Consider the following 22,259-nt stretch of genomic DNA (forward strand, 5'->3'; position numbering starts at 1 on the left):
CAGATGAAGAAATAGGCTCAGAAGAGTGGAGGGTCTCATCAGGCTCACGCAGCAGGTCGGTGGTGACGGGGAGAGCTGGGGTTCAGTCCCGGGTCTGACGATTTAAAACCGACTATGTACCTAAGATTTGCTCTTTAAAAAAAAAAAAATAAATAAAAAAAAAATAAAAAAAAATATATATATATATATATATATATATATATATATATATATATATAATTGATTTTTTACAGAGAGGAAGAGAGAGGGATAGAGAGTTAGAAACATAGATGAGAGAGAATCATCAATCAGCTGCCTCCTGCACACCCCCCACCGGTGATGTGCCCGCAACCAACGTACATGCCTTTGACCAGAATCGAACCTGGGACCTTTCAGTCCGCAGACCGACGCTCTATCCACTGAGCCAAACCGGTTTTGGCTGGGATTTGCCCTTGACAGCTGGAAGGTGATGGGGAAAGCAGGCCCCTGAGTCTTTCCAGCAAGGAGCAGGTGGCCCTCCCTCTCCGACAGCTCTCTGAAACCATGGCCCTCACCACCCTGACTCAGCTGGTGAGAGGGAAGATAATTCCTGTCTCTGGAGGGGGTAGCTAGAGGCAGACTCTCTGCCTTGCGGACCTATATCCCGAGTCTCACTGAACTGGTAAACAAGGTCTCAGGGCGACTGTCTGACCAACTTGCCGGGCAGCTGCAGGCAGGTGGCCAGGCAACACCCAAGTGGACAAGTGTCCTGAAAGGCTAGCCAGACTAGTGACTTGCCAACAGATGGACACGAGTGGGCCTGTGTGTGGACCAGCCACACAGCCCACTGACCGGCACGCAGACCCCTTGCCTGCTCGCTCTGGAGCTGAGGGCTCCGGCTCTTGGAACTACCTGACCTTCCTGGGGCCCCAAACCTTGTTTTCCTCCCTGGAGAGAAAGGAGCTGGGATTTTTTACTGGGGTCTGGCTCCCTGCTCTTCCCTTCATTCCTACAGCTACCCGGCCCAGCCCAGGTTCACTCCCCCAGCTGCCATTCTCCTGTCAAGGCTGGCCCCCGACAGTCTTCATGGGATGGGAAGGGCCCCCAGGATGTCACAGGAGAAGGACACACAGCTCTGGACTCAGGACCCTCCTTCTGAGGGGAGCTCTGATCTCCATCAGGGAGTTGGACAGTTTGTTGCCGATCAGGAGAGGCCTCAGCCCACAGGAAGGGCTCAGAGGAGACTGACAACCTGTCGGACCAGCCCCATTTTGTGACTGACTGACCACTCCATACACTGACTCATGGTCTCAGAACCCAGGGGGTAGGCCCAGTGCTTCCCTCTTCTGCTCAGAGGCTCAGGTTGTGGAATGGGCCACAGGGAAGTGGAAGGTTCTGAGCAAGTCTACTGACCTTCTGTCCCTCTCCTTCCTCTATCCCATGGGTTTCTCTCAGAGCTGAGCCTCTGAATCAGTGACTTCTGCCTTCCTGGCCTCAGAGCCAGCCTATCGTCTGGCTGGCCAGGACCGGTGGCATTGCTGTCTTCCGGGTGCCTGGCTAGGTTTGCTTGGGCTAGTGCACTGTGCTTCTTCCCCTCATCACACCTATACAAGGAGCATCAAGTGATGGTGAGATTCACACCTGAGCTTGAGTCCCTGCACTAATGTCACCCGGCAGACCTAGTTACCGCTGAGCCTCGGTGCCTCCTCAGAAGCACAGAGACAAGGAAAGCACCACTGAGTTGTGGAGAGCCTGCAGGAGCATGTAGAGCATGTAGCACAGCACCTGCAGTAGTGACTCCCTGGTCTCTGCAGGTGAGGGCCCTGGGGCTTAGAACGGCCCCGTGATATCCGCTGGGAGAGTTTGTTAGGAACCCTTCGGTGAGCTTTGCAGAGTTTCCCTCGTGCCCTTCACTAAGCCAAACCCTCATCGCCTCCCTGTCAGATGTCGCTTTTGTTTCAATATCTCCTGTTTCCTCTGGGTGTTTATGCCGCCAAAAGGCACTCCTTCCCAGCCACACACACTTTCATTTCCTCCGTCAAGCGCCTCTAGCCATTTGAATGGACATTTCTCCAAAGAAGATACACAGATGGCCAGCAAGCACAGGAAAAGACACTCAACATCAGTAGCCCTTGGGGGAATTAATGCAAATCAAAACCACATGAGATATCACTTCACACACCCACAAGGATGGGTATCATCAAAAAGTACTGATAAGAATGCGGAGAAATTGAATTCATCATACATTGTTGGCAGGATAAAATGGTGCAGGCATGTGGGAAAAACAGTTTGATTGTTCCTCAGAAAGTTAAACATAGAGTTATCGGATGACCCAGGAATTCCACCCCTGGCTATATACCCAAGAGAACTGAAAACATATGTCTACGTAAAAATCTGTACATGAATGTTCAGAGCATCTGAAACAACTCAGGTGCCCATCAACAGGTGACCGAGTAAACTCAATGGGGTCTGTGCAAACAATGGAATATTATTCAGCCCTGGAAAGGCATGGAGTACTGATGTATGCTATAACAAGCAAGAACCTTGAAAGCTGTGCTAAGTGAAAGAAGCCAGTCACAAAAGACCACATAGTGTGTGGTTTCACGTACATGAATGTATATGAAATACCTGGAATAGGCAAACCCAGGGAGCCAGGAAAGAGATTAGTGGTTGCCAGGAGCTGGAGGATGGAGAAATGGGGAGTGACTGCTAATGGGTATGGGATTCCTTAGTGGGGTGATGGAAACCCCACTGGAATTAGTGGTGATGGTATGTAACTTTCTGACTATACTAAAAACCACTGAATTGTGTACCTTAAAGGGCTGTGTTTTATGGCATGTGAATTATATTATCTCAATTTTAAAAAATGTCCTCAGGCTCCCAGGTTCCGAGGAGCACAAACCACCCGCTGGGGCAGTTCCTGGCCTCCGGAGCCCCCTCCCTGGGCGTGCCTTCCAGGCTGGGCACAGGCGTACTCAGATCAGTTTCCAGGCTCCAGAAGGGGTCTGTTGAATGGGAGGAAACTCCTGCAGGTTGAGAAGCATCTGAAACAATGGAGGAGGTTCCCACAGGAAGCGGAGCCCCAGCGGGGAGGAAGGCCATGGAGGCCTGGGCTGCCAGAAGGTACAGGGGGTTTCCATCTAAGTCAGGGGCAGAGTCTCTCAAGGCCGGACTTCTGGCTCCTCGCTGCCATTAAACCTCAGGAGACCCTAGGAGATGCCTCTGGAGGGGCTCAGCTTCTTCTCAAGACCGTGAGTGGGATACTGACGTGATTGCTGTGGCTGCCATGGGAGAAAACGGACCTGTGTGATGGGGCCAGAGTCCTGTCTATCACCTCTCTGCCTCCTGAGTCATCATCACACCACTTGGGGCCCCAGTTTTGGGGGCGGGGGGGGGGAGGTATGTTGAATAGGACAACTCTGAGGGCCCTCTACACCAATCACAACATGGTTTGATGTATGATTTGGGGACTGGGCTGGTCACCCCTGTAATGGCATGCAGGGTACTCTCCTATGGAGGTGTTGGTATTTATTCCAGGAAAAGTCTTTATGCCCTGACTATGCACCAAGCCTGGCCCCAGACGTCTGATCCCAGGCTAAGCCAGGCAGAACCAGACACAGACCCAGTCTCCAAGAGCACCCGTATGTCACTGCTCCAGCCCAAGGCAGGCGGAGACTCTGCGTTCTTGCCACTGGGGCCACTGCCTGATGGCTGTGTAGTGCTGAGCAGCTTCTCCCTAGGAGGCAGGTTTATGCTAGGGACGGAGCGAAGGTGTGAAATCGGTGGCCCCAGGCAGGATCTGGCCAAAGCAGGCACAAGGCGTGAACACCCTCCAGCACCTGGGACTCCGGTGTCCAAAGGCGCTTGGACTCTCAGATCCTAACCAGCCCCTGAAATACCGTGGGCTGGCTGCCTGGGCCAGGCCGCTCTCTGGGATTCCATCTTCGCCTGACCCTCTGGCTGTCTGTCCCTCAGGGCCAGTGGTTACGGAGCCCCAGATGCCAGACAAGGACACCAAGGCCGTGATGGGCACAGAAGACGCAGCTGGAGGCAAAGCCGGCCCGCACTCTCGGGACTTGCGGCCGAGCGTGTTCCACAGCATCAAGGTACCGCTCGGGGCCTGGCGGCGGCAGGGCCAACCGAACCCGGCAGAGGAATCTCCGCCACTTGCTGGCGGTGTATCACCAAGCAAGCTGCTGCCTTCCTGAGCCTCAGTTTCCTCATCTGTAGAATGGGTGGCTGTGAGAATCAAAGGGATCATCTAGGAAAGCGCTTAGCTTGGTTTGGGGCACAGGGAAGATGCCCAGCACGAGGCCCCCCCTTCCAGAAACGAAAAAGGGGCTGCTCTGTGGCGATAGGAGACCAGTGTCTCTACCTCTCGTTTCCCGAGCCCAGTGGTCGGCAAACTCCTTAGTCAACAGAGCCAAGTATCAACAGGACGATGATTGAAATTTCTTTCCAGAGCCAAATTTTTTAAACGTAAACTTCTTCTAACGCCACTTCTTTGAAACAGATTCGCCCAGGCCATGGCATTTTGTGGAAGAGCCACACGCAAGGGGCCAAAGAGCCGCATGTGGCTCGCGAGCCACAGTTTGCCAACCACTGGTCTAGAGGGAAAGAGAGGGGCCCAGGGGTCTGAACCTGTGTGGCATCGGGGAAGTTGTGTCTCCAGCACAGGCAGCCTCAATACTCAAGCGCCCACTGGCACCTACAGGGTGCCAGGCCCTGTGCCAGTGCTGTCTCCACAGGCTCTCATTTAGTTCTCACAGTAGTTGGGGGAGGAAGGGAGGGGAGGGGAGAAACATTGCCCTTGCTGTACACAGGGACACCAGCCTCAAAAGAACAGAGTGGATGTTATTAAGCTTTGGCATAAAAACGCTATTTTTTAATTCTCTGAGGCTAGGGTTTTTTCCTCTTAGGAACTCTGCCATGTTTTTAGGAAGCGGGAGGGGATGTTTGAGGTGGGGCTGGGTGGAGGGGGGATTTGGTGAGACAGGTTGTTTCCCAGGGGAGCTCTGAGGGCAGGTGGTGGGGGTTGGAGGAGGTCGTGGGATAGCTTCCAGGAGAAAGGGGAGGGAGGTGGGCCAGTCCAGCTCTGGGCTCTAAGGCTCAGAGGGGCCTCTCACCAGTTTAGGCTCAGGAAGACCCTACTCTCAGTCATGTGGGTTACTTGAGACCCCAGGCCACTGAGGGTATCCTGGCAGCTTTTCATTTGTGTGAGAAGCTACGGCTACTTCAATAACACTCTCTTCTTCTCCCTCTCCCTCTCCCTCTCCCTCTCCCTCTCCCTCTCCCTCTCCCTCTCCCTCTCCCTCTCCCTCTCCCTCTCCCTCTCCTTCTCCCTCTCTCCCTCCCTCTCCTTCTCCCTCTCTCCCTCCCTCTCCCCATTTCTCCTCCTGTTCTTGGCTCTCCCTTACTCTCTCCTCCTGTGTGTATGTCTCCCTCACTGTCTCCCCATCTCTATTCCTTGCTCCTCTCATGGCCTTCCTCTTCCTCTTTCCCCACCTCCGTCTCTGTCTCCCCATGCCTCTATCTCCCCACTGTCTCCCTGTCCCTCTGCCCCCCGCATCGCTGTGTCCCCTCCTCCCTCCCGCAGTTCTTCGTGCTGTGCCACAGCCTGCTGCAGCTGGCGCAGCTCATGATCTCCGGCTACCTCAAGAGCTCCATCTCCACGGTGGAGAAGCGCTTTGGCCTCTCCAGCCAGACCTCGGGGCTGCTGGCTGCCTTCAACGAGGTACTGGCCCCGCCCCGGCCACAGGGTGGGTGGGAGGTGGACTCGCACTCCCATCAACCCCCGTCCTCCCCTCTCACTGGTCCAACGCACATCCTTCCCCTCCCAGGACCTGCAGGCTGCCCCATCACAGCGTTGTCTTGGCCAATGAGGGACAAGCCACATGTTAGGACGAGGCCCAATGAGAAGACCTCCCCTCCCTGCACAGTCACAGGACAGGCGATCCTGCGGGGGGGGGGGGGGGGGGGGGGGGGGGGGGGGGGGGGGCCTTTGGTGGGGCTGTTTGAGAGCCAGCCCCTGTCCCCATAGCCGCCCCTTTCCCTTTGATTCCCTTTCCTTTTCGGGCACCTGGCTGTTGCCAGTCCCAGGGAAGGATCAGAGGAAGTCATTCCAATGGCAGTGAGAGAGGGTTACCTTAGATCAGAGGCAGAACTTTGGAACCTTGGGGCGGCTGGGGAGAGGTTGATACCAGAGCAGGCTGTACTGAGCTCGGAGTTGCCCAGGGATCCAGGGCCTCTGCCTCTGGGGCCAACAGTCAGGGAGGAGTCGATAAACGGCTTTGTGTGGATTTGGAGATCAGAGTCCAGGCGTGCCAGCCGCTCCCCCACCAGATGTCTGGAGAAGGCCCCTGTCCAGAAGTTACTCTCACTTCCCAGCCCCAGCAGATTCCTGTGAGCTCCTCTCCCCGCTGGGCAGCGATGTGTCACATTCCTCCCAAACCCGGTTTGCCAGCTCCACAGCGTTCCCAGATGTTCCTTACGCCCACCTCCAGGCCTCAGGGGAGGGGAAGAGAAAGTCATTGTCTAGTTCTGGGACTCTGGTCAAGCCACTGTCTCTGGGCCTCCGTGTCCCATCTCCACCGCGGAGAGCGGCTGCCCTTCTGTTGTAGGCGGCGGGGAGGGTGCCAGGTGTTAGACCGGTGGGGACAGACCACATCTGGGTTCAGCAACCTTGGTGCTTGGGTTCTGGTTAGGAAAGAATTCAGAGCCGAGACTCCAACAATAAGAGAACATTTATTTGGTAAATCACAGAGGTAGAAAAGGTAATTCCTAGAAGAAATGGGCTTGGGAAACAAGTTGTAGAGATAAAGGAAGGGCCCTTGGAGCTTGGGAGTGAGGAAACGAATGGTAACTCGCCTGGAGAGGAGGAGGAGAGGGAGAGGAAAAGGGGAGGGAAAGAGTGAGGAAGTGCTCCTGGGAGGGAGACTGGGCTGGGTCTTCCAGCCAAATGGTTTAAGGGTGGAGATTTTAGGGGAGGTCTGGGGGGAGATCTCAGTAGAATACTCAGCAGCTTTCCAGGTGTCCTTCCAGGATCTAGTCTCCACTGATTGGTTGGCACCACAGCCGAGGGGTCATTATCCAATGCAGCTGGTCCTGAGGGCAGCCAGGGGATTGCTGGTCTGGTTTTGATGCTTTTCTGAGCCTGGAGCTGAAATACAAATAGGCCTCCTTGTTATCTCTAGTGTGGAAAGGTGAGGGGGGTCAAACCATATGACCTTCTCCAAACAGCTGGTGGAGGAGCAGCTGGCACAGCTGGACTTTCTGATCTCCCAATCCACACAAAGCAGTTTATCCAAATCTACCCTACACTTGTCCTTTGCTAGGCTTTCCACCTGGTGACCTGTTCCTGGCCCATCGTCCTTGCTCTGCTCACATCTGTCTAACTGCCTGCCGCACCTCTCAGGGTCAGCCCTCCTCCCAGCCCTCTACTGATGCTGCCCCACTCCACCAGCAAGGAGCCCGGGGCTGGGGGTGAGGACCTCACCCACGGTCAGCAGCTGGGAAGCAGTAGAGTGGGATACAGATGCTGGCATAGCAGCCTGCTCTCTACTTTCAAGCTCTTGTTCCTCCAGTGCCCATATCCTAGGATTTTGATTCCAACGTTCAAAATTCCAAGCCTTAGTCATTGTTAATTGTTTCTCTCATTCATGGCACCTCAGAAATCAGAACCTTTTTCCTTGCCTGCCCCCTCCATACTCTAATCCGGCAGTGACTTTCAACCTTTTCATCTCAGGACGCTCATAAACTAAAATTCTGGGGCACACCTGCTGAACATCGCTGTAATATGGGATCCAACCCGTTTCAGAATGGGATTGAACTTCTGACCTTGTCCACTCTTCCCTCATTTCTCTCCCCTAATAGGGTAGTGATCCTTTCCTAGGAGGGCCCAGAATCTGGTTCTTATTTAGTCTGCCAGTCCATTATACAGATGGGAACACTGGGGCTGGCGATAGAGGCATGGACGGTGTAGACCTCCAGCTCTGGGTTCTGCTCCACTTTAACGGGTCCCCTCATCCTTCTGCAGGTGGGGAACACAGCCCTGATTGTGTTTGTGAGCTATTTTGGCAGCAGGGTACACCGGCCCCGACTGATCGGCTGTGGGGCCATCCTTGTGGCCCTGGCGGGGCTGCTCATGACCCTCCCACACTTCATCTCGGAGCCATACCACTACGACCACACCAGCCCCGGTAAGAGCGGGAGAGGCCGGGCAGGAGGTGGGCATGGGGAGCAGCATTCCAATGCACCAGGGCCCTTCCCCAGGCCTCCACTCTGGCCTTGCTTCCCAGGGCACTTCCCCGCCCCACCCCCACCACCTCCCTCATCCCAGCGTGGTCCTGGGGTGTGGGGTAGGGTGCAGTCCTGGGGCAAAGCTCTCTGGGCTAGTCTTGGCGAGGGCCTGTTTGTATGCCACTGCTTCTTTTGAGGCAAATTCATACCATAGTCTGCTTTGGGGCCTGACAGTAGCAGGTCCTCAGGCAATGCCTGTGGGATAATAACAGCATCACACACCTCTTCCTATGTATGCACTAGGCACTGTTCTAAGCACTTTGCATGTATTCATGCATTTAATCTTTACAAGAAGCCAATGTGCTGATGAAAGAAAGAATGAGTGAGCGAAGAAGCAAACTGAAAAATGAAAGAATTTCAGACAGGAATAGTGAAGCCCCTGTTCAGCCCACTGGGATTTTGTCAAAGGCCTACTGGACAGATGGACGCCTGTCCCTTAGAGAACAGCCCAAGCAGCCTTAGCATTTGCTCATTCCTTCTTTCTCCCATCCGCCTGTTTACCCATCCATCCACCTCCCCACCCCCTACCCCACATTTTACAATGCTCTGAGCAGGTGCTATCACCCTATTTTACAAGCGAGGGAACTGAAGCTCAGGGAGAGCGGGAGGGCCTTCTCCAAGGCACACAGCTGCCAGAGCTATGACACGCCCAGGTAGCCAGGCCCTAGAACCCTTGCTCTGAATTACTGAATTATTCTGGTTCTGAATTCTGCATTTCTGTAGGAGGCTTTTGAAAAATGAGGAGATGGAGGCGCAGAGGGCTGAAAAGGGTCACCGTCTTCAGCCCAGGCAGCCTCGGTGTGTTGTAGGTGCGGGAACGGCACCAGGTGTTAGACTGGTGGGGTCAGACCAGACCCGGGTTTAGCAACCTTGGTACTTGGGTTCTGCCTAGGAAAGAATTCAGAGCCACGACCAAAGCTGTAAGAGAACATTTATTTGGTAAATCACAGAGGTAGAAGAAGTAATTCCTAGAAGAAATGGGCTTAGGAAATACGTTATGGAGGTAAAGGATGGGCCCTTGGAGCTTGGGAGTGAGGAAGATAATGGGAGCACATGGTGGAGAGGGGGGAGGCTGAGAGGCGGAAAGGGAAAGGCGTAGGCATGCTCCCCGGAAGGAGAACTGTGCTGCGTCCCCCTTCCTGAGGGTCTAAGGGTGGAGATTTTAGGGGAGGTCCCAGGGGAAGATATACATATACATATATTATACATATACATATACATATACATATACATATACATATACATATACCAGAGGCCCGGTGCATGGATTCACAAAAGTGGCTCTCTGACATCCCCCGAGGGGTCCCAGATTGCTGAGGGACTCCACCAGTGTGTGGATCCGGGCCTCTAGTATGCATATAAGATCTTTGGCTAATCTCTTCCTGCCCTCCCTCCAACCCCCTTCCCTCTGAGATTCATCAGTTTGTTCCATGTTTCCATGCCTATGTGTTGAGCATCTACCCCCTAGTGGTCAGTGAGTATCATAGCTACTGGTTGAAAGGTCAAACAGTCAAGCAGGCACTTAGGCTTTTATATATATAAATATTTTGTTGATTTCAGAGAGGAAGGGAGAGGGAGAGAGAGACAGAAATATCAATGATGAGAGAGAATCATGGATCAGCTGCCTCCTGCATAGCCCCACACTGGGGATCAATCCTGCAACATGGGCATGTGTTTGACCAGGAATTGAACCGGCACCATTGATAGGTCGATGCTCAACCACTGAGCCACACCAGCTAGACTACAGTATTTTCTATCTGGCCCTTTCCAAAAAAGCGTTTGATGACTTAAAATTGAGACTTGCCCTTGCTCTTGAAGGGTTCACGGTCAGGTCAGAAAAATGGGAAGCAGTTGGTTGTCAGTCAAGGTAGGCTGGAGCCAGCAAAGCCCGGCTGGAGAGCAGAGTATTAGTTTCAGGAGTTTGGGGAGTGGGTGACAAACTACCCCAGCTGGGTGGCTCAAACAACAGAAGTTCTCTCCCCTATCCGGAGGCTGGAAGTCCAGGACAAAGGTGTCCGCAGGGCTGGTTTCTCCTGAGGCCTCTCCTTGGCTCCTCCTTGGGTCCTCCAGTGGCTGTCCCTGCATGGGTATCTGTGTCCTAATCTCCTCTTATCAGGACCACTAATTCCCAGGGGCTGATCTTAACCGGACAGTCAGCAGCTTTCCAGGTGTGTCCTTTCAGGGTCTGGTTTCCACTGATTGATGGGTCACCACCAGGGCAGGGGTCATTATTCAGTGCAGCTGGTCCTGAGGTCAGTCGTGGAGTTGCTGGTCTGATTTTGTTTCTTCCCTGGGCCTGAAGCTAAAATAGAACTGAGGCCGAGATGTTAACTCTAGGGTAGGGGTGTCGAACTCAATCAGAGAAGGGGCCAAAATCTAAAATCCAGCTTAAATCGCGGGCCGAATGGTTTACTGAACAGTCATAAACTGTCATTGTGATGGAAACGCAGCGGAGTACAGTGATGACAGCGCGGTGTGGGCCACATTGCAAGGCCTGGCGGGACGGATTTGGCCCGCGGGCCTTGTGTTTGACACATGTGCTCTAGGGAGTAAAGGTGAGAGGGTCCAAACCTTATGACCAGCGATATGCTAGGGGAGGAAAGGTCACCCTGGGGGCGAGGTCCCACCCTGCAATCATCCTTTGCTAGGCACCTGGGGCTTTCCGCCCTGGTGACCTTCTGTACCTGGCCCACTGTCCTCGCTCTGCCCATGTCTGTCTAATTGCCTACCACAGATGGAATGTCTGGATTGTTTACCTGGGTTCATGAAGCTTTTCCTCAGCCCCAGTTCCTGAAAAGGGCTGGACAGGCTGCGGAGGGAGGGCCACTTCTGCACCCACATTTGGGATAATAATAGCATGAGGGTCTTAAGTTTGCTCACCAAATATTGGTTAGCTACGGGGAACAAATGTCTGGTACTAAATTAAGAAATGCCCTTTCACTGCACTTTACCTCCGTGTCCCGAGCTGATACGGAGCCCTCCTCAGAATGAAGGCCAAGGGTCCTAGAACCCTCCACAATCCCGCCCCAGCATCCCGCCCCTGCCATCCCGCCCTTCAGCCCTGGCCTTGCCCCTCACACTCTGGGGCCAGCGGTGCTGAGCTTCCTGAGCCCCCAGGCCTGCAATGCACTGTGACCTGGAATAGCCCTCCCCAAGTTCTTTTTCTGGAAAATCTTGTTTGTTCCTCTCAACCCAGTTCAAACTTGACCTCCTCTGACAGCCCCACCCCACGCGAGAGCACACACCTCTGCCCAGAAAGGTAGCATAGGGTGCTTTAAGAGCAAGGACTCAAAGCGGGGCTGCCTGGGTTCGGATCCTGACCCCACCCTTGCTAGTTGCTGCCTGAGCATCAGTGTCCTCGCCTGTGAACTCAGGGTAATGAAAGCAATCCTCCCTGAGGTTTACTGTGATGGAAATACACAAGCTCTTAGATCAGTACCTTGCGCCCAGGAAGTGCTGTATAAAAGTCTTAGCTGTTGTCATCCTATTTTCAACGCCTCTCAGGGGACATGCCCCAGGACTTTGAGGCTTCCCTGTGCCTGACCACAGCCTCAGCCCCCGCCCTGACCCCCTCCAACGGCAGCAGCTGTTCCAGCTCCACGGAGGCCCAGCATCTGACCGCGGTGGGAATCATGTTCCTGGCACAGACCCTGCTCGGGGTGGGCGGTGTGCCCATCCAGCCCTTCGGCATCTCCTATATCGATGACTTTGCCCATGACAACAACTCTCCCCTTTACCTCGGTGAGGAGTGGTACCACCCTCCGGGCTCTGAGGGAGGGCCAGGCTCAGGGGAGAGGACCAGAGGCCTGGAGTGAGGGGGGTCGGGCCAGTGGAAGTTCAGACTAGCCCCGGGAAATTTCCTGGGCTCCACCCGGGGAGATAGGCTGCTCTTGCCCAGCGGGCACTGACCTGCAGGGAAGCCAGGGTCAGAGTGGCCTCACCTACGCTTCATGTTGCAGGGTTCCTGTTTGCTGTGACAATGATGGGGCCAGGCATGGCCTATGGGCTGGGTGGCCTCATGCTGCGCCTTTATGTGGACATTGACCGGATGCCAGAAGGTGAGCCCCAGGGCCACACAGCTGCCCCCAGGGGCACGTGGCTGCTAGCTAACTGCCAGCTGGTCTCCCAGGAGACACGGAGCCAGGCAGTCCAGGTCCAGATCCCAGCAATTCTGCTGACCTTGGACATGCTTCTTAACCTCTCTTTTTTTCTCATCTTTGAGAGAGTCTCTGTCCTGCCTACCTCCCAAAGGTGCAATCAGAACCCAGTGAGATAAGCTGTGAAGCACCACCAGATAAGGAACTAGGATTGTTGTCACTGTTGTTATCACGCCTTCACCCTGTTTCATCCCTGATTTCCCCCCTCCCCGGTTCCCAGCCCTGTGGGCAGACAGGCGTGCATACTCTCTTAGCCCTTGGGGAGCTCCCTTCGTTAGGGGGAGAAGACGCAGGCGAAGCAGAGAGGACACTGGCGCGTCAGAGAAAGTGTTTGGAGCAGGACTCCATTCCCTTGGGCCTCTCTCCGATGAATTTCCTGGGTGGCCTCTAAGGACCCTTCTCGTTCTGACCACCTTCCCACCCTACCCCATCAATGGGAACCTGTGTCGAGGGCACCATTTGGGGAACAGTGGTCTCTGACCCAGGTAGTGGTCAGAGTGGGCCAAGTGGGGGGGACTGGAGCTTGGTATGAAGGCAACCAAGAGGGAGGAGTTTGCGGGGGTGGGGGTGGGGGTGCCGGGGGGTCCTGATGCTCTTGGGCCCTACGGGGAGTGGGAAAACATTCCTTTTAGAACAGGTCACTGTGGCATCTCAGCCGCCTGCTTGTCACACCAAGCAGTTCTGAGCCCCAGCTACGCCTTCCGCCTTCTGCTGCTCAGAAGTCTTGTCCCTTGCCTGGAGATTTCCCAGGAAGCACGAGAAGCCTCAGTGATTGACGCACACTTAGGTGGACATGCAGATTCTGTTCTTCTCTGGTTCTGTTCAATGATGCTCCAGCCAGGACAGGTCTGGGCAGCTCTGAACAAGATAGCCCCTCCCTACCCACAATACCTCCCTTTCTGCTAGAAAACAGGGCCTGGGAGCCAAGTGGGACCTCTGGTTAGCACTCTGCTCTCTCTCTTGTGGGAGTCAGGCTTCCCTCGGTTCCTAAGACACACCCCAGCTCTTTTGGCATCATCCTGCAGATGTGGCACCTCCACAGAGAGATGTGAATTTCTAGTCCTTCTTTCTCCCTGGAGAATTTCATGGGGTGGGTGGATCATGTCCGATGCAAGCACAGACTGGTATGTGAGAAGTGGAGAGACATGAGTTTCACCTGGCACAGAAACTGGGGGAATAATAAGTGGAGGAGGGCATCAGTGCTAAAGCCAACTCCATCCCAGTTTTACTGATTTGGTGAGTGTCAACTGTGCACCCTGGCCTCTGCCCAGGAGGCACTCGAGATCGATTACCTGGGAGCCAGTCTGACTCATGGGGCTGCATCCAACTGTAATAATAAAAGGGTAATATGTTAATTACAATGGATGTCCTTCTGGACGATCTTACAGACAAAGCCAGGGCTATGAGGGAAGCTGATACCGGCAGCCAGGGGAAGGAAGGCCTACTCTTGCACGAATTTTGTGCATCAGACCTATCGTGTTATTATAAAGTGTTTGCAGATGCTGTGGCAATTGAAGGGGGAGGGACCCAACTCAGCCTTGGGGTCAAGAGTTTTGATTGGGGGATGTGGGCACTCTAGACAAGAGTTACATCTGGGATAATCTAGTCCTAATTACACCTGGTGGAAGATCAAAATCACCTGGGGAACTTGTTAAAGGTACAGATTCCTTGGTCACCTTTCCACCCCACCCCATGGTATTTCTAAGTTAATTTTAGGTCAGACCAGGTATTTTTGATAAGCATCTCTGGTGATTTTAATCGTCCTGAATGTCTGAGAACCACAAGAGTAGTCCTAACCATCTATATATATATATATATATATATATATATATATATATATATATATATATATATATAAAAACCTAATATGTAAAGTATCTCCTCTGCAGTTTGATCACTTACTATGATGTGCACTGACCACCAGGGGGCAGCTTGGAACAAAGGAAGTCCCCAGCCAGTAGGGACCCTACCCATACACAGGTTTTGTGCACTGAGCCTCTAATTTAATAATAATAATAATAATAATAATAGTAACAGTAAAATGGAGAAGTGCAAACACCTATATATTGTAGAACATACTGTGTGCCAGTACTATTCTAAGTGCTTTTTACATGTATTTATTTCTATGATTCTCACAACCCTCTGATGTACATACTACTAATATCAGTATTTTACAGAGGAAGAAACTGAGGCACAAAGAGGTTGAGTAACTTGCCCTAAGTTATGTTAGTAATGGAATTCAGACCCAGAGTCCACTTCCAAAGTCCATGACCTTGACCATTACACATGTTGCTTTCACAGTGGAAAAAGCCAAGGCCCAAATGGTCAGGGACTTGCCCAGAGTCACGCAGGACGTAAATGGCAGTGCCAGGACCATAATCTAGGTCTCCCGACTTCCTCCTAGGCAACCTTGTGCCTCAGAGGTCAGTCCAGGGGAGGTGGCCAGGAATCGAGGGTCCGTCTTGAACCTCATATCACCATGGTCTTCTCTTCCAGGTGGCATCAACTTGACCTCGAAGGACCCCCGATGGGTGGGTGCCTGGTGGCTGGGCTTCCTCATCTCTGCTGTTGCCGTGGCCCTGGCTGCCACCCCCTACTTCTTCTTCCCCAGGGAGATGGCCAAGGAGAAAGATGAGCTTCACTTCCGGCGAAGGGTCTTGGCCATCGTCAGCAAAGTAAGCTCCCTCTAGGTCTCCACCTTGGTCCAGGCTCAAGCCCCCACTGGTGTGTCCTCCTATGTAACGTTAAACGCCATCGCTCCTGGGCACTGCACGGTTACAAAGCCACTCCTGCTGTGTTCCTCTGCATCCCCCCCAATAGCCTCGAGCAGGGAGCATTTCCTGCCCCTCCCACAGCCGAGGAGGTCAAGGGCCGGAGATGGAAGTGACCTGCCCAAGATTACAGATTTTATTTGCTCTGAGATTTTGTGCATTCATTGTGTTCTTTCCCCAAGTATGGGAGTGTGAAGGAATAGCGCTCCCGTGTTTCTCCTTTACTCCCACATACACTTCTGTGACCACATCCCCTGCAGCATCTGCTGGGCGTCCTAAAACTTCACTTCATTCCCTCTACCAGGAGATAGCGTCAGACCCCATCGCTGAAGGGCTCTGTCCCACAAGGCTGCCCCGCTTTAGAGGCCAATCACAAGGAGCAGGTCCCAGGTTCCCCACCGCTTCTCTCCAACTTGGCTGCAGACCAGAGGTTCCCACACGCCCTCCTTGGATTCAGTGATTTGCTGGGATTTCCCTTACTCAGGGAAACATGTTTATCAGTTTATTATATAATAAAGGATATGATAAGGATACAGGTGAACGGCTAGATGAAGAGATACATAGGCGATGTCTGCGAGGGTCCCCGGAGCAGGAGCTGCTGTCCCTGTGGAGTTGGGGTGTGCCGGCAGATGTGTTCCCGGCCTGAAAGCCCCCCCCCCCCCCCCACACACACACACCCACATTGTTGGGAGGCTGCAGCAAGGAGCACGATCTGTTATTAACTCCGTTCCCAGCCCCTCTCCCCTCGCTGCAGAGTGGAAGGATGGGGCTGACGTCCCAAGTGTTTCATCATCACTTGGTCCATCTGTGACCGGCTCCCGCCTAAAACCCCACTAACGTCTTCTGTTCAAAACAAAAGATGCTCCTATCAACCCAGGAAATTCCAAAGATCCTAGGAGCTGTGTGTCCGGAACCAGGGCCAAAGACTACATGTCAGAACAAACAATGTTCCTAGCACGCCTGTTTACAAGTGTTTTAGGAGCTCTGCGACAGGAACGGGGGATGGAGACCTGTGTATGTATAACAGACACAATATAATATACATACATAATTATTTCACAGGGAAGTCATTGGTGATAAATCACAAGCATAAATTAAGTCAATTGACAAGTAGTTCTGATTTCAAAGGGACATTTATAAAAAATAAACAAACCATGTTGAATATTTTGCATCAAGAATAATTCTACTTAACGTGGCAGGTTGGTGCATTTACATATGCGTTCGCTGTAATATATGCTATCACCTCCTTCTCAGAGCAAGAAAGTTTGGGCCTATGAGCAAGGACTGAAAACCTCTCTGCCTAGAAAAGCTGGGATTTGACCCCAAGTCTCTCTGACCCCAGCCCAGGCTTCTGTAGGCACCTTCCCGCCTCACCCCCCTGCTGGAGCACAGGGTGTATGTGTGGGGCCCTAAGAAAAAGGATGCTGGAACTGCCAGCAGGGGCCAGACCAGGAGGAACCTTGCCTGCCTGTCAGCTTCCACAGCAGCAGGTGGCCCAGGAGGGTAGGCAGGGGTCCTGTGGCTCTCGGCAGAGGCCGAACTGCAATAGTCAGTGAAGCCTGTGGAGAGAGGAGCTGCAGGCCTGGAGGCTGAGGTGGCGGTCATGACGTTGGCCTGGGAGCTACCAGTGCACAGGCAGTGGGGGAGGGGGCATGGGAACGAGCCCAGGAGACGCCCAGGGGCACTGCTCTGCTGTGGGGTGTCCCAGAGACAGTGAAGGGCTGAGCTGATGCTGGATCAGAGTCAGGGGAGGCACGTGACGCGCTGGAGAGGGAGCAGTTTCTGGGAAAGGGAAAGCTTGGAACCACAGATGGTCCTTCCCGGTTCTGCCAAGCCCAGGTCAAAAATCTGAACGAGCTAAAATTCCTAGAACTGGGGGAAGAGTTCTTAGAAGTGAGAGTGATCACAGAGGAAAGGGAGAGCCTGGGCCGCTGCATATGGACAATCCCCAAGCTGAGTCTTAATACAGAACAGAAAGAATAGCTACGTGGGCGTCGGATTCGGTAGAAGAGATTTACTTATGCTGGGCTCAGTCTCATGTTGGTCATGTGACCTTGAGCAAGTCACTTCCTTCTCGTGTTCTGTTGTGGAAGATGCTGAGGTTGGATCCCTGGAGCATACATATTCTGTGCACCCGGCTTCTGAGAATGCGTGATTCTTTGGGTTGAAGCTGCTGTGAGGCAGAGATTTGGATGTTAAGAGGTCTGTGTCTGTGATGCCTTGAAAACCCGGTCCTCGGGCTGTGAACTTGCCTGGCTGTCAGGATTCACTCTGTCGGTGAATTGGGGATGAGTGCGGAGGGAAGGGGATGAGAGGTTCTTAAAAAAGAACCAAAGGCTGAGAACATGATGATCTGCTTCCAGCAGCTCTCAGGCAATAAATATTGATGTGGGAGGAATTGTTCCCCTGCCTCCTGAGGCTGCCTGGACTGTGTCTGCTTAAGTTCCTGGGGCTGGCCCCGCTCGCTCAGGCCGCTGATGGGGAGGTGGATGGACCAGGAGGAAGGGCCCCGGGAGGTGGAATCGGCTGCATGGGATGTGTTATCTTCTGCAGGGCGAGGGGACTGACCGGGGGAGAAAGTGAAGAAAAGATTACTTCTGAAATCCCTTCCAGTATTCCCTCCCAGGTTGAGGGGTCCCCTAAAACCCTCCTACAACTAAATGCAGTTTCTAATGATACCCAGGAGACGGTGGGATGTAGTACATTGGGATTGTAGATGGTGGGATTGTATGACCCAGAGAAGGTCTCTGAACTGAGTTTCACTTCAATTGGACAGTTCTACTTTTATGTATTTTTATTTCAGTCTTTTGAGTAAGATTTTAATTGGGAAAAGGGTTCTGTTGCTAAAAACCAGTTTTTTAAAAAAACCACTTATCTAGTCCAGTACCCCCATTTGACTGAGGAAGAGACTGAGGCTGAAGAAGAGAGGTGATTGGCGGCTGATGTGGCCCAAAAGACACCACTGGGGGCAGAAGTCAGACACATGGTTTGTGCACCATAGTGACCCGGGCATGAATCCTGGCTCTGACACTTATTGACTCTGGAATCTATAAAATGGGTATAATCAGCTCTAGCCGGTTTGTCTCAGTGGATAGAGTGTCAGCCTGTGGACTGAAGGGTCTTGGGTTCGATTCCAGTCAAGGGCACTTACCTCAGTTGCAGGCTCCTCCCTCGTCCAGGCCCTGGTCGGGGGCTCATGCAGGAGGCAACCAATTGATGTGTTTCTCTCACATTGATGTTTCTCTCTGTCTTCCCCTCTCTCTTCCACTCTCTCTAAAAATCAATGGGAAAAAATGTCCTCGGGTGAGGATTAAAAACATAAGTAAATAAGTAAAATAAAATGGGTATAATCATAAAATCTCCATCTTGAGTTTTTTGGAAGAATGAAATAAGGCAAAGTGGTGAGGTAGGCAGTTAATGCCTCATACGAGGGTTCAATAACCAGGAGCACTTGTTCTCAGTGTCTTTCTCTTCAGGCCAACTCTTCAGATGAAACACAGTGGAAAATTACCTTTTCTTCTAGTTCTCTTTTTGTAGACTTTTCTATGTTCTACTTTCACTATATTCCATAGAAGGTTTAAGACAGCTTACACCAAACACATGCGCAGTGCTAGTAAACAAGTGGAAAGTTAAGCTAATGTGTATTGCTTACTTTGTACCATGTGCTGCTCTAAACCCTTGATGTATTCTCCCATTTAATTTTTTTTAAAAAAAAAAATATATATTTTATTGATTTTTTTTACGGAGAGGAATAGAGAGGGATAGAGAGTTAGAAACATCGACGAGAGAGAATCATCAATCAGCTGCCTCCTGCACACCCCCCACTGGGGATGTGCCGCAACTAAGGTACATGCCCTTGACCGGAATCGAACCTGGGACTTTTCAGTCGCAGGCTGATGCTCTATCCATTGAGCCAAACCGGTTTCGGCTCCCATTTAATCTTCATTACCCACCTATGAAATAGGGTTAGTTACTATCCCCAGTTTACACCGGAGGGACTGAGTCACAGAGGGATTAAACAGCCTCATCACATGACTAGTGAATGTTGACTCTTCGATCCAGACCCAGGAAGAGCATTGCCACAGCTCAATCAAGGCCAAGAAGCAGGAAAACAGAAATAACAGAAAAAGGTAACCAGACTTAGAGAAAAACATCAAAGTGTGACTAGCCAGCATGGCTCAGCGGTTGAGCACCCACCTGTGAACCAGGAGGTCATGGGGTTGTGGGCGTGATCCTCAGTGTGGGGTGTGCAGGAGGCAGCCGATCAATGATTCTCTCTCACTATAGATGTTTCTAACTCTCTCTTCCTCTCCTTTCCTCTCTGAAATAAAAAAAATATATATATATATACACACACACACACACATTTAAGATAAAAATAAAAAAGAGAGAGAGAAACATGGAAGTGTGGAACATAGTCAGTTCATGTCATTGAGCCTCTTGCTTGTTTCTGAGCTTTCTGGCAGCCAAAGGGAAAGAGAAGCGTGGCCAGGTGCATGAATCTCATGATAAGAAAGCCAGAGCATGTTTGCTCCTCACGGAAGTTCAGATCCCCAGGCACTCTGCTACAAACCACAGCCTCCCTCCTGTTGAGGAAAGGAATTTTAATGGATACCCCATCCCTGTGGCTGCTTTCTGTGGCCACACGTGACGGAAGCTGAGGGCTGACAGAGGTTTTGTATCCCTTGCCAGGCTCAGCCTTGGCTCCTGGGAGCTGGGGACACAGCTCCGGGCCAGAACCTCCTAGGATTCCAGCTTCCCCTGAGGACAGCTCCTGGGGATCCCTGTGGCCCGGCAGACAGGAAGGCCTTCCATGCACCAGGCCACACAGTGTCCCATGCCCTGCAAGCTTGCAGCCGTCAGCACCACACAGCACCAGGAGGGGAAATGCTAACCAGCTCTCAGCCCAGCCTGCTGACCTGGCCAAACCACAGCCAGATGGGTCGGACTCCGAGCCCTGCTCTGAGCAGAGGCATGTTTCCTGTTTCTGGAGCACGCTATTAGTCAGGAGTCCTCAACACAGATCTGGGGAGAAGGGGTGGGCATCTGTGGAACGCACAGAGACGGGAGCCAGGGACAGAGAGTGCTCCTGGCACCCGAGGGCTGTCCACTGCTTGGCTGTTTATTTGCCTCAGTTTCCCTCTCCCGCTTGTCCTGGCTTCCAAGCCTGTGTCACGATGCCCTTGCTTCCGATGACTTCTCTCTTCCTGTCTATCCAAATCTCAAACCTCACTTCTCCCTGGGTGCCTTCTCTGAGTCCCCAGCCCCTGAAAGTCTGTCATCCCCTCCTGTCTCTGCTCCCCATGTTCTTTTTTCACAGCATGGGACAGGCGGGGGGTGAGGCGACGAGAGAATCTGAGTTTAAGAGCTGTTCTGCCAATTTCTCCCCAGGAGACACTTCCCCTTTTGGGGCCGTAGTTTCTTCTGAGGGATAGGTGTAATAACCCTTGTACCAGACTGTTGTGGGAATGAATGGACATGGTGGAAGTGAAAGTGCAGGGTACAGGGCTGTGCACGTGGCCAGAGATGACACTGTGGTTGTTTTTACTGTTCACTTGAGGACGAGGAGTCCCAGGCAAGGAACTCACAAGATTCTGCCTGTCCAGAGGGAAAGCCTGTGCTTGCGTGATAAGAGAAGCTGGGGAGTCAACAGTCTATCCCTGCCCTTCCTACTCCCATTCTTGGGGCAGCACCCTCTCCCTCAGGTACCAGGACCCCCCAACATGGCTCTCCTGGAGCCTGCCTAGACTGAGACAGGACAAGGAGATGTTCCTTCGTTTTAGGCAGCAGGTCCAAAATAAATGGTATGTGAGCCACGTGCCAATTTTAAATGTTCTAGTAGCTACCTTCAAAAACAAAAGACATTAATTTTAATAAAATATATTTCTTATTTATTGGGGTGACATTGGTTAATAGGATCATATAGATTTCAAGGGTACATTTCTATGACACATGCTTTGTATGTTGCACCCACCACCCACAGTCATTTGGCCCCTTTACCATTTATTACTACCCCATCCTTCCCTCTGGTAGCCACCCTACTGTTACTGTGTCTATGAGTTTCTGTTTTATATCCCACATTTGAGTTAAATTATATGGTTCTCGGCTTTTCCTGACTGACTTGTTTCTCTTAGTATAATTTTCTCCATGTCCATCCATGTTGTTGCAAATGGAAATGTTTCATCATTTCTTATTGACTGAGTAATATTTCAGAGTAGTATGTACCTTCTCTTCTTTATCCAATCCTCTATTGAAGGACACTTTGGTTCCTTCCATGTCTTGGCCACCATAGATAAAGCTGTAGTGAATGTAGGGGTGCATATATCTTTGTGAATGAATGTTTTCAAGTTTTGGGGTAGATACCCAGAAGAAGGATTGTTGAGTCATAGAGTACCTCTATTCTTAATTTTGTGAGGAACCATCCTACTGTTTTCCATAGTGGCTGTACTAGTTTACATTCCCACCAGCAGTGAATAAGGGTTCCCTTTTCTCTACAACTTCTCCCACACTTGATATTACTTGTCTTATTGATAATAGCCATTCTAATCATTATAGTTTTGATTTGCATTTCCCCAATAGCCAGTGAAGTTAAGCATCTTTTCATATATCTGTTGGTCATTTATATGTCTTCTGGGGAGGGGTGCTGTTCAGGGCTCTTTCCCTTTTTTAATTGTTTGTTTGTTTAGTGTTGAGTTGAATGAGTTCTTTATATGTTTTGGATATTAACTCCTTGTTGAAGCTCTTGTTTGCAAATATCATCTCTCATTTGGGTGGTTGCCTTTCTGTCTGGTTGGCAAGTTCCTTTTGCTGTGCAGAAACTTTTGAGTTTGGTATAATCTTATTCGCTTATTTTTGCCTTTACTTCCCTTGCTTTTGGGATCAAATTCATAAAATGTTCTCCAAGGCCAAGGCTTGAGCTCGGACCTCTGCCACTCTCTAGCTGAGTGATGTTGAGCAAGTTACCTAACCTCACAGCGTGTTTGCTTGTGTGTGGCGTGCTTAGTCTCTTTTTTTGCAGGTCCCAGTGAGGATGGGGCCTGAGCATACACAGCCAGTGGCCTGGTGTGCCTGCCAC

The 22,259-nt window shown here is 51.8% G+C and overlaps 1 protein-coding gene across 3 annotated transcripts in view; it reads left to right on the top strand.

Moving 5' to 3' along the window:
• Positions 1-22,259, top strand: part of SLCO2B1 (solute carrier organic anion transporter family member 2B1) — a 53,512-nt gene that overhangs the window by 9,866 nt on the left and 21,387 nt on the right. For all 3 annotated transcript variants that reach the window (XM_045577450.1, XM_036426878.2, XM_045577449.1), the window contains exons 2-7: positions 3,934-4,064; positions 5,555-5,692; positions 7,994-8,156; positions 11,761-11,997; positions 12,216-12,314; positions 14,910-15,088. In XM_045577450.1, coding sequence (XP_045433406.1) covers positions 3,934-4,064; positions 5,555-5,692; positions 7,994-8,156; positions 11,761-11,997; positions 12,216-12,314; positions 14,910-15,088 — 947 coding nt within the window. The remainder of the gene's footprint in view (positions 1-3,933; positions 4,065-5,554; positions 5,693-7,993; positions 8,157-11,760; positions 11,998-12,215; positions 12,315-14,909; positions 15,089-22,259) is intronic.

The sequence above is a fragment of the Pipistrellus kuhlii genome, unplaced genomic scaffold, assembly GCF_014108245.1.
Source record: "Pipistrellus kuhlii isolate mPipKuh1 unplaced genomic scaffold, mPipKuh1.p scaffold_m20_p_9, whole genome shotgun sequence".
NCBI classification, from domain to species: Eukaryota; Metazoa; Chordata; class Mammalia; order Chiroptera; family Vespertilionidae; genus Pipistrellus; species Pipistrellus kuhlii.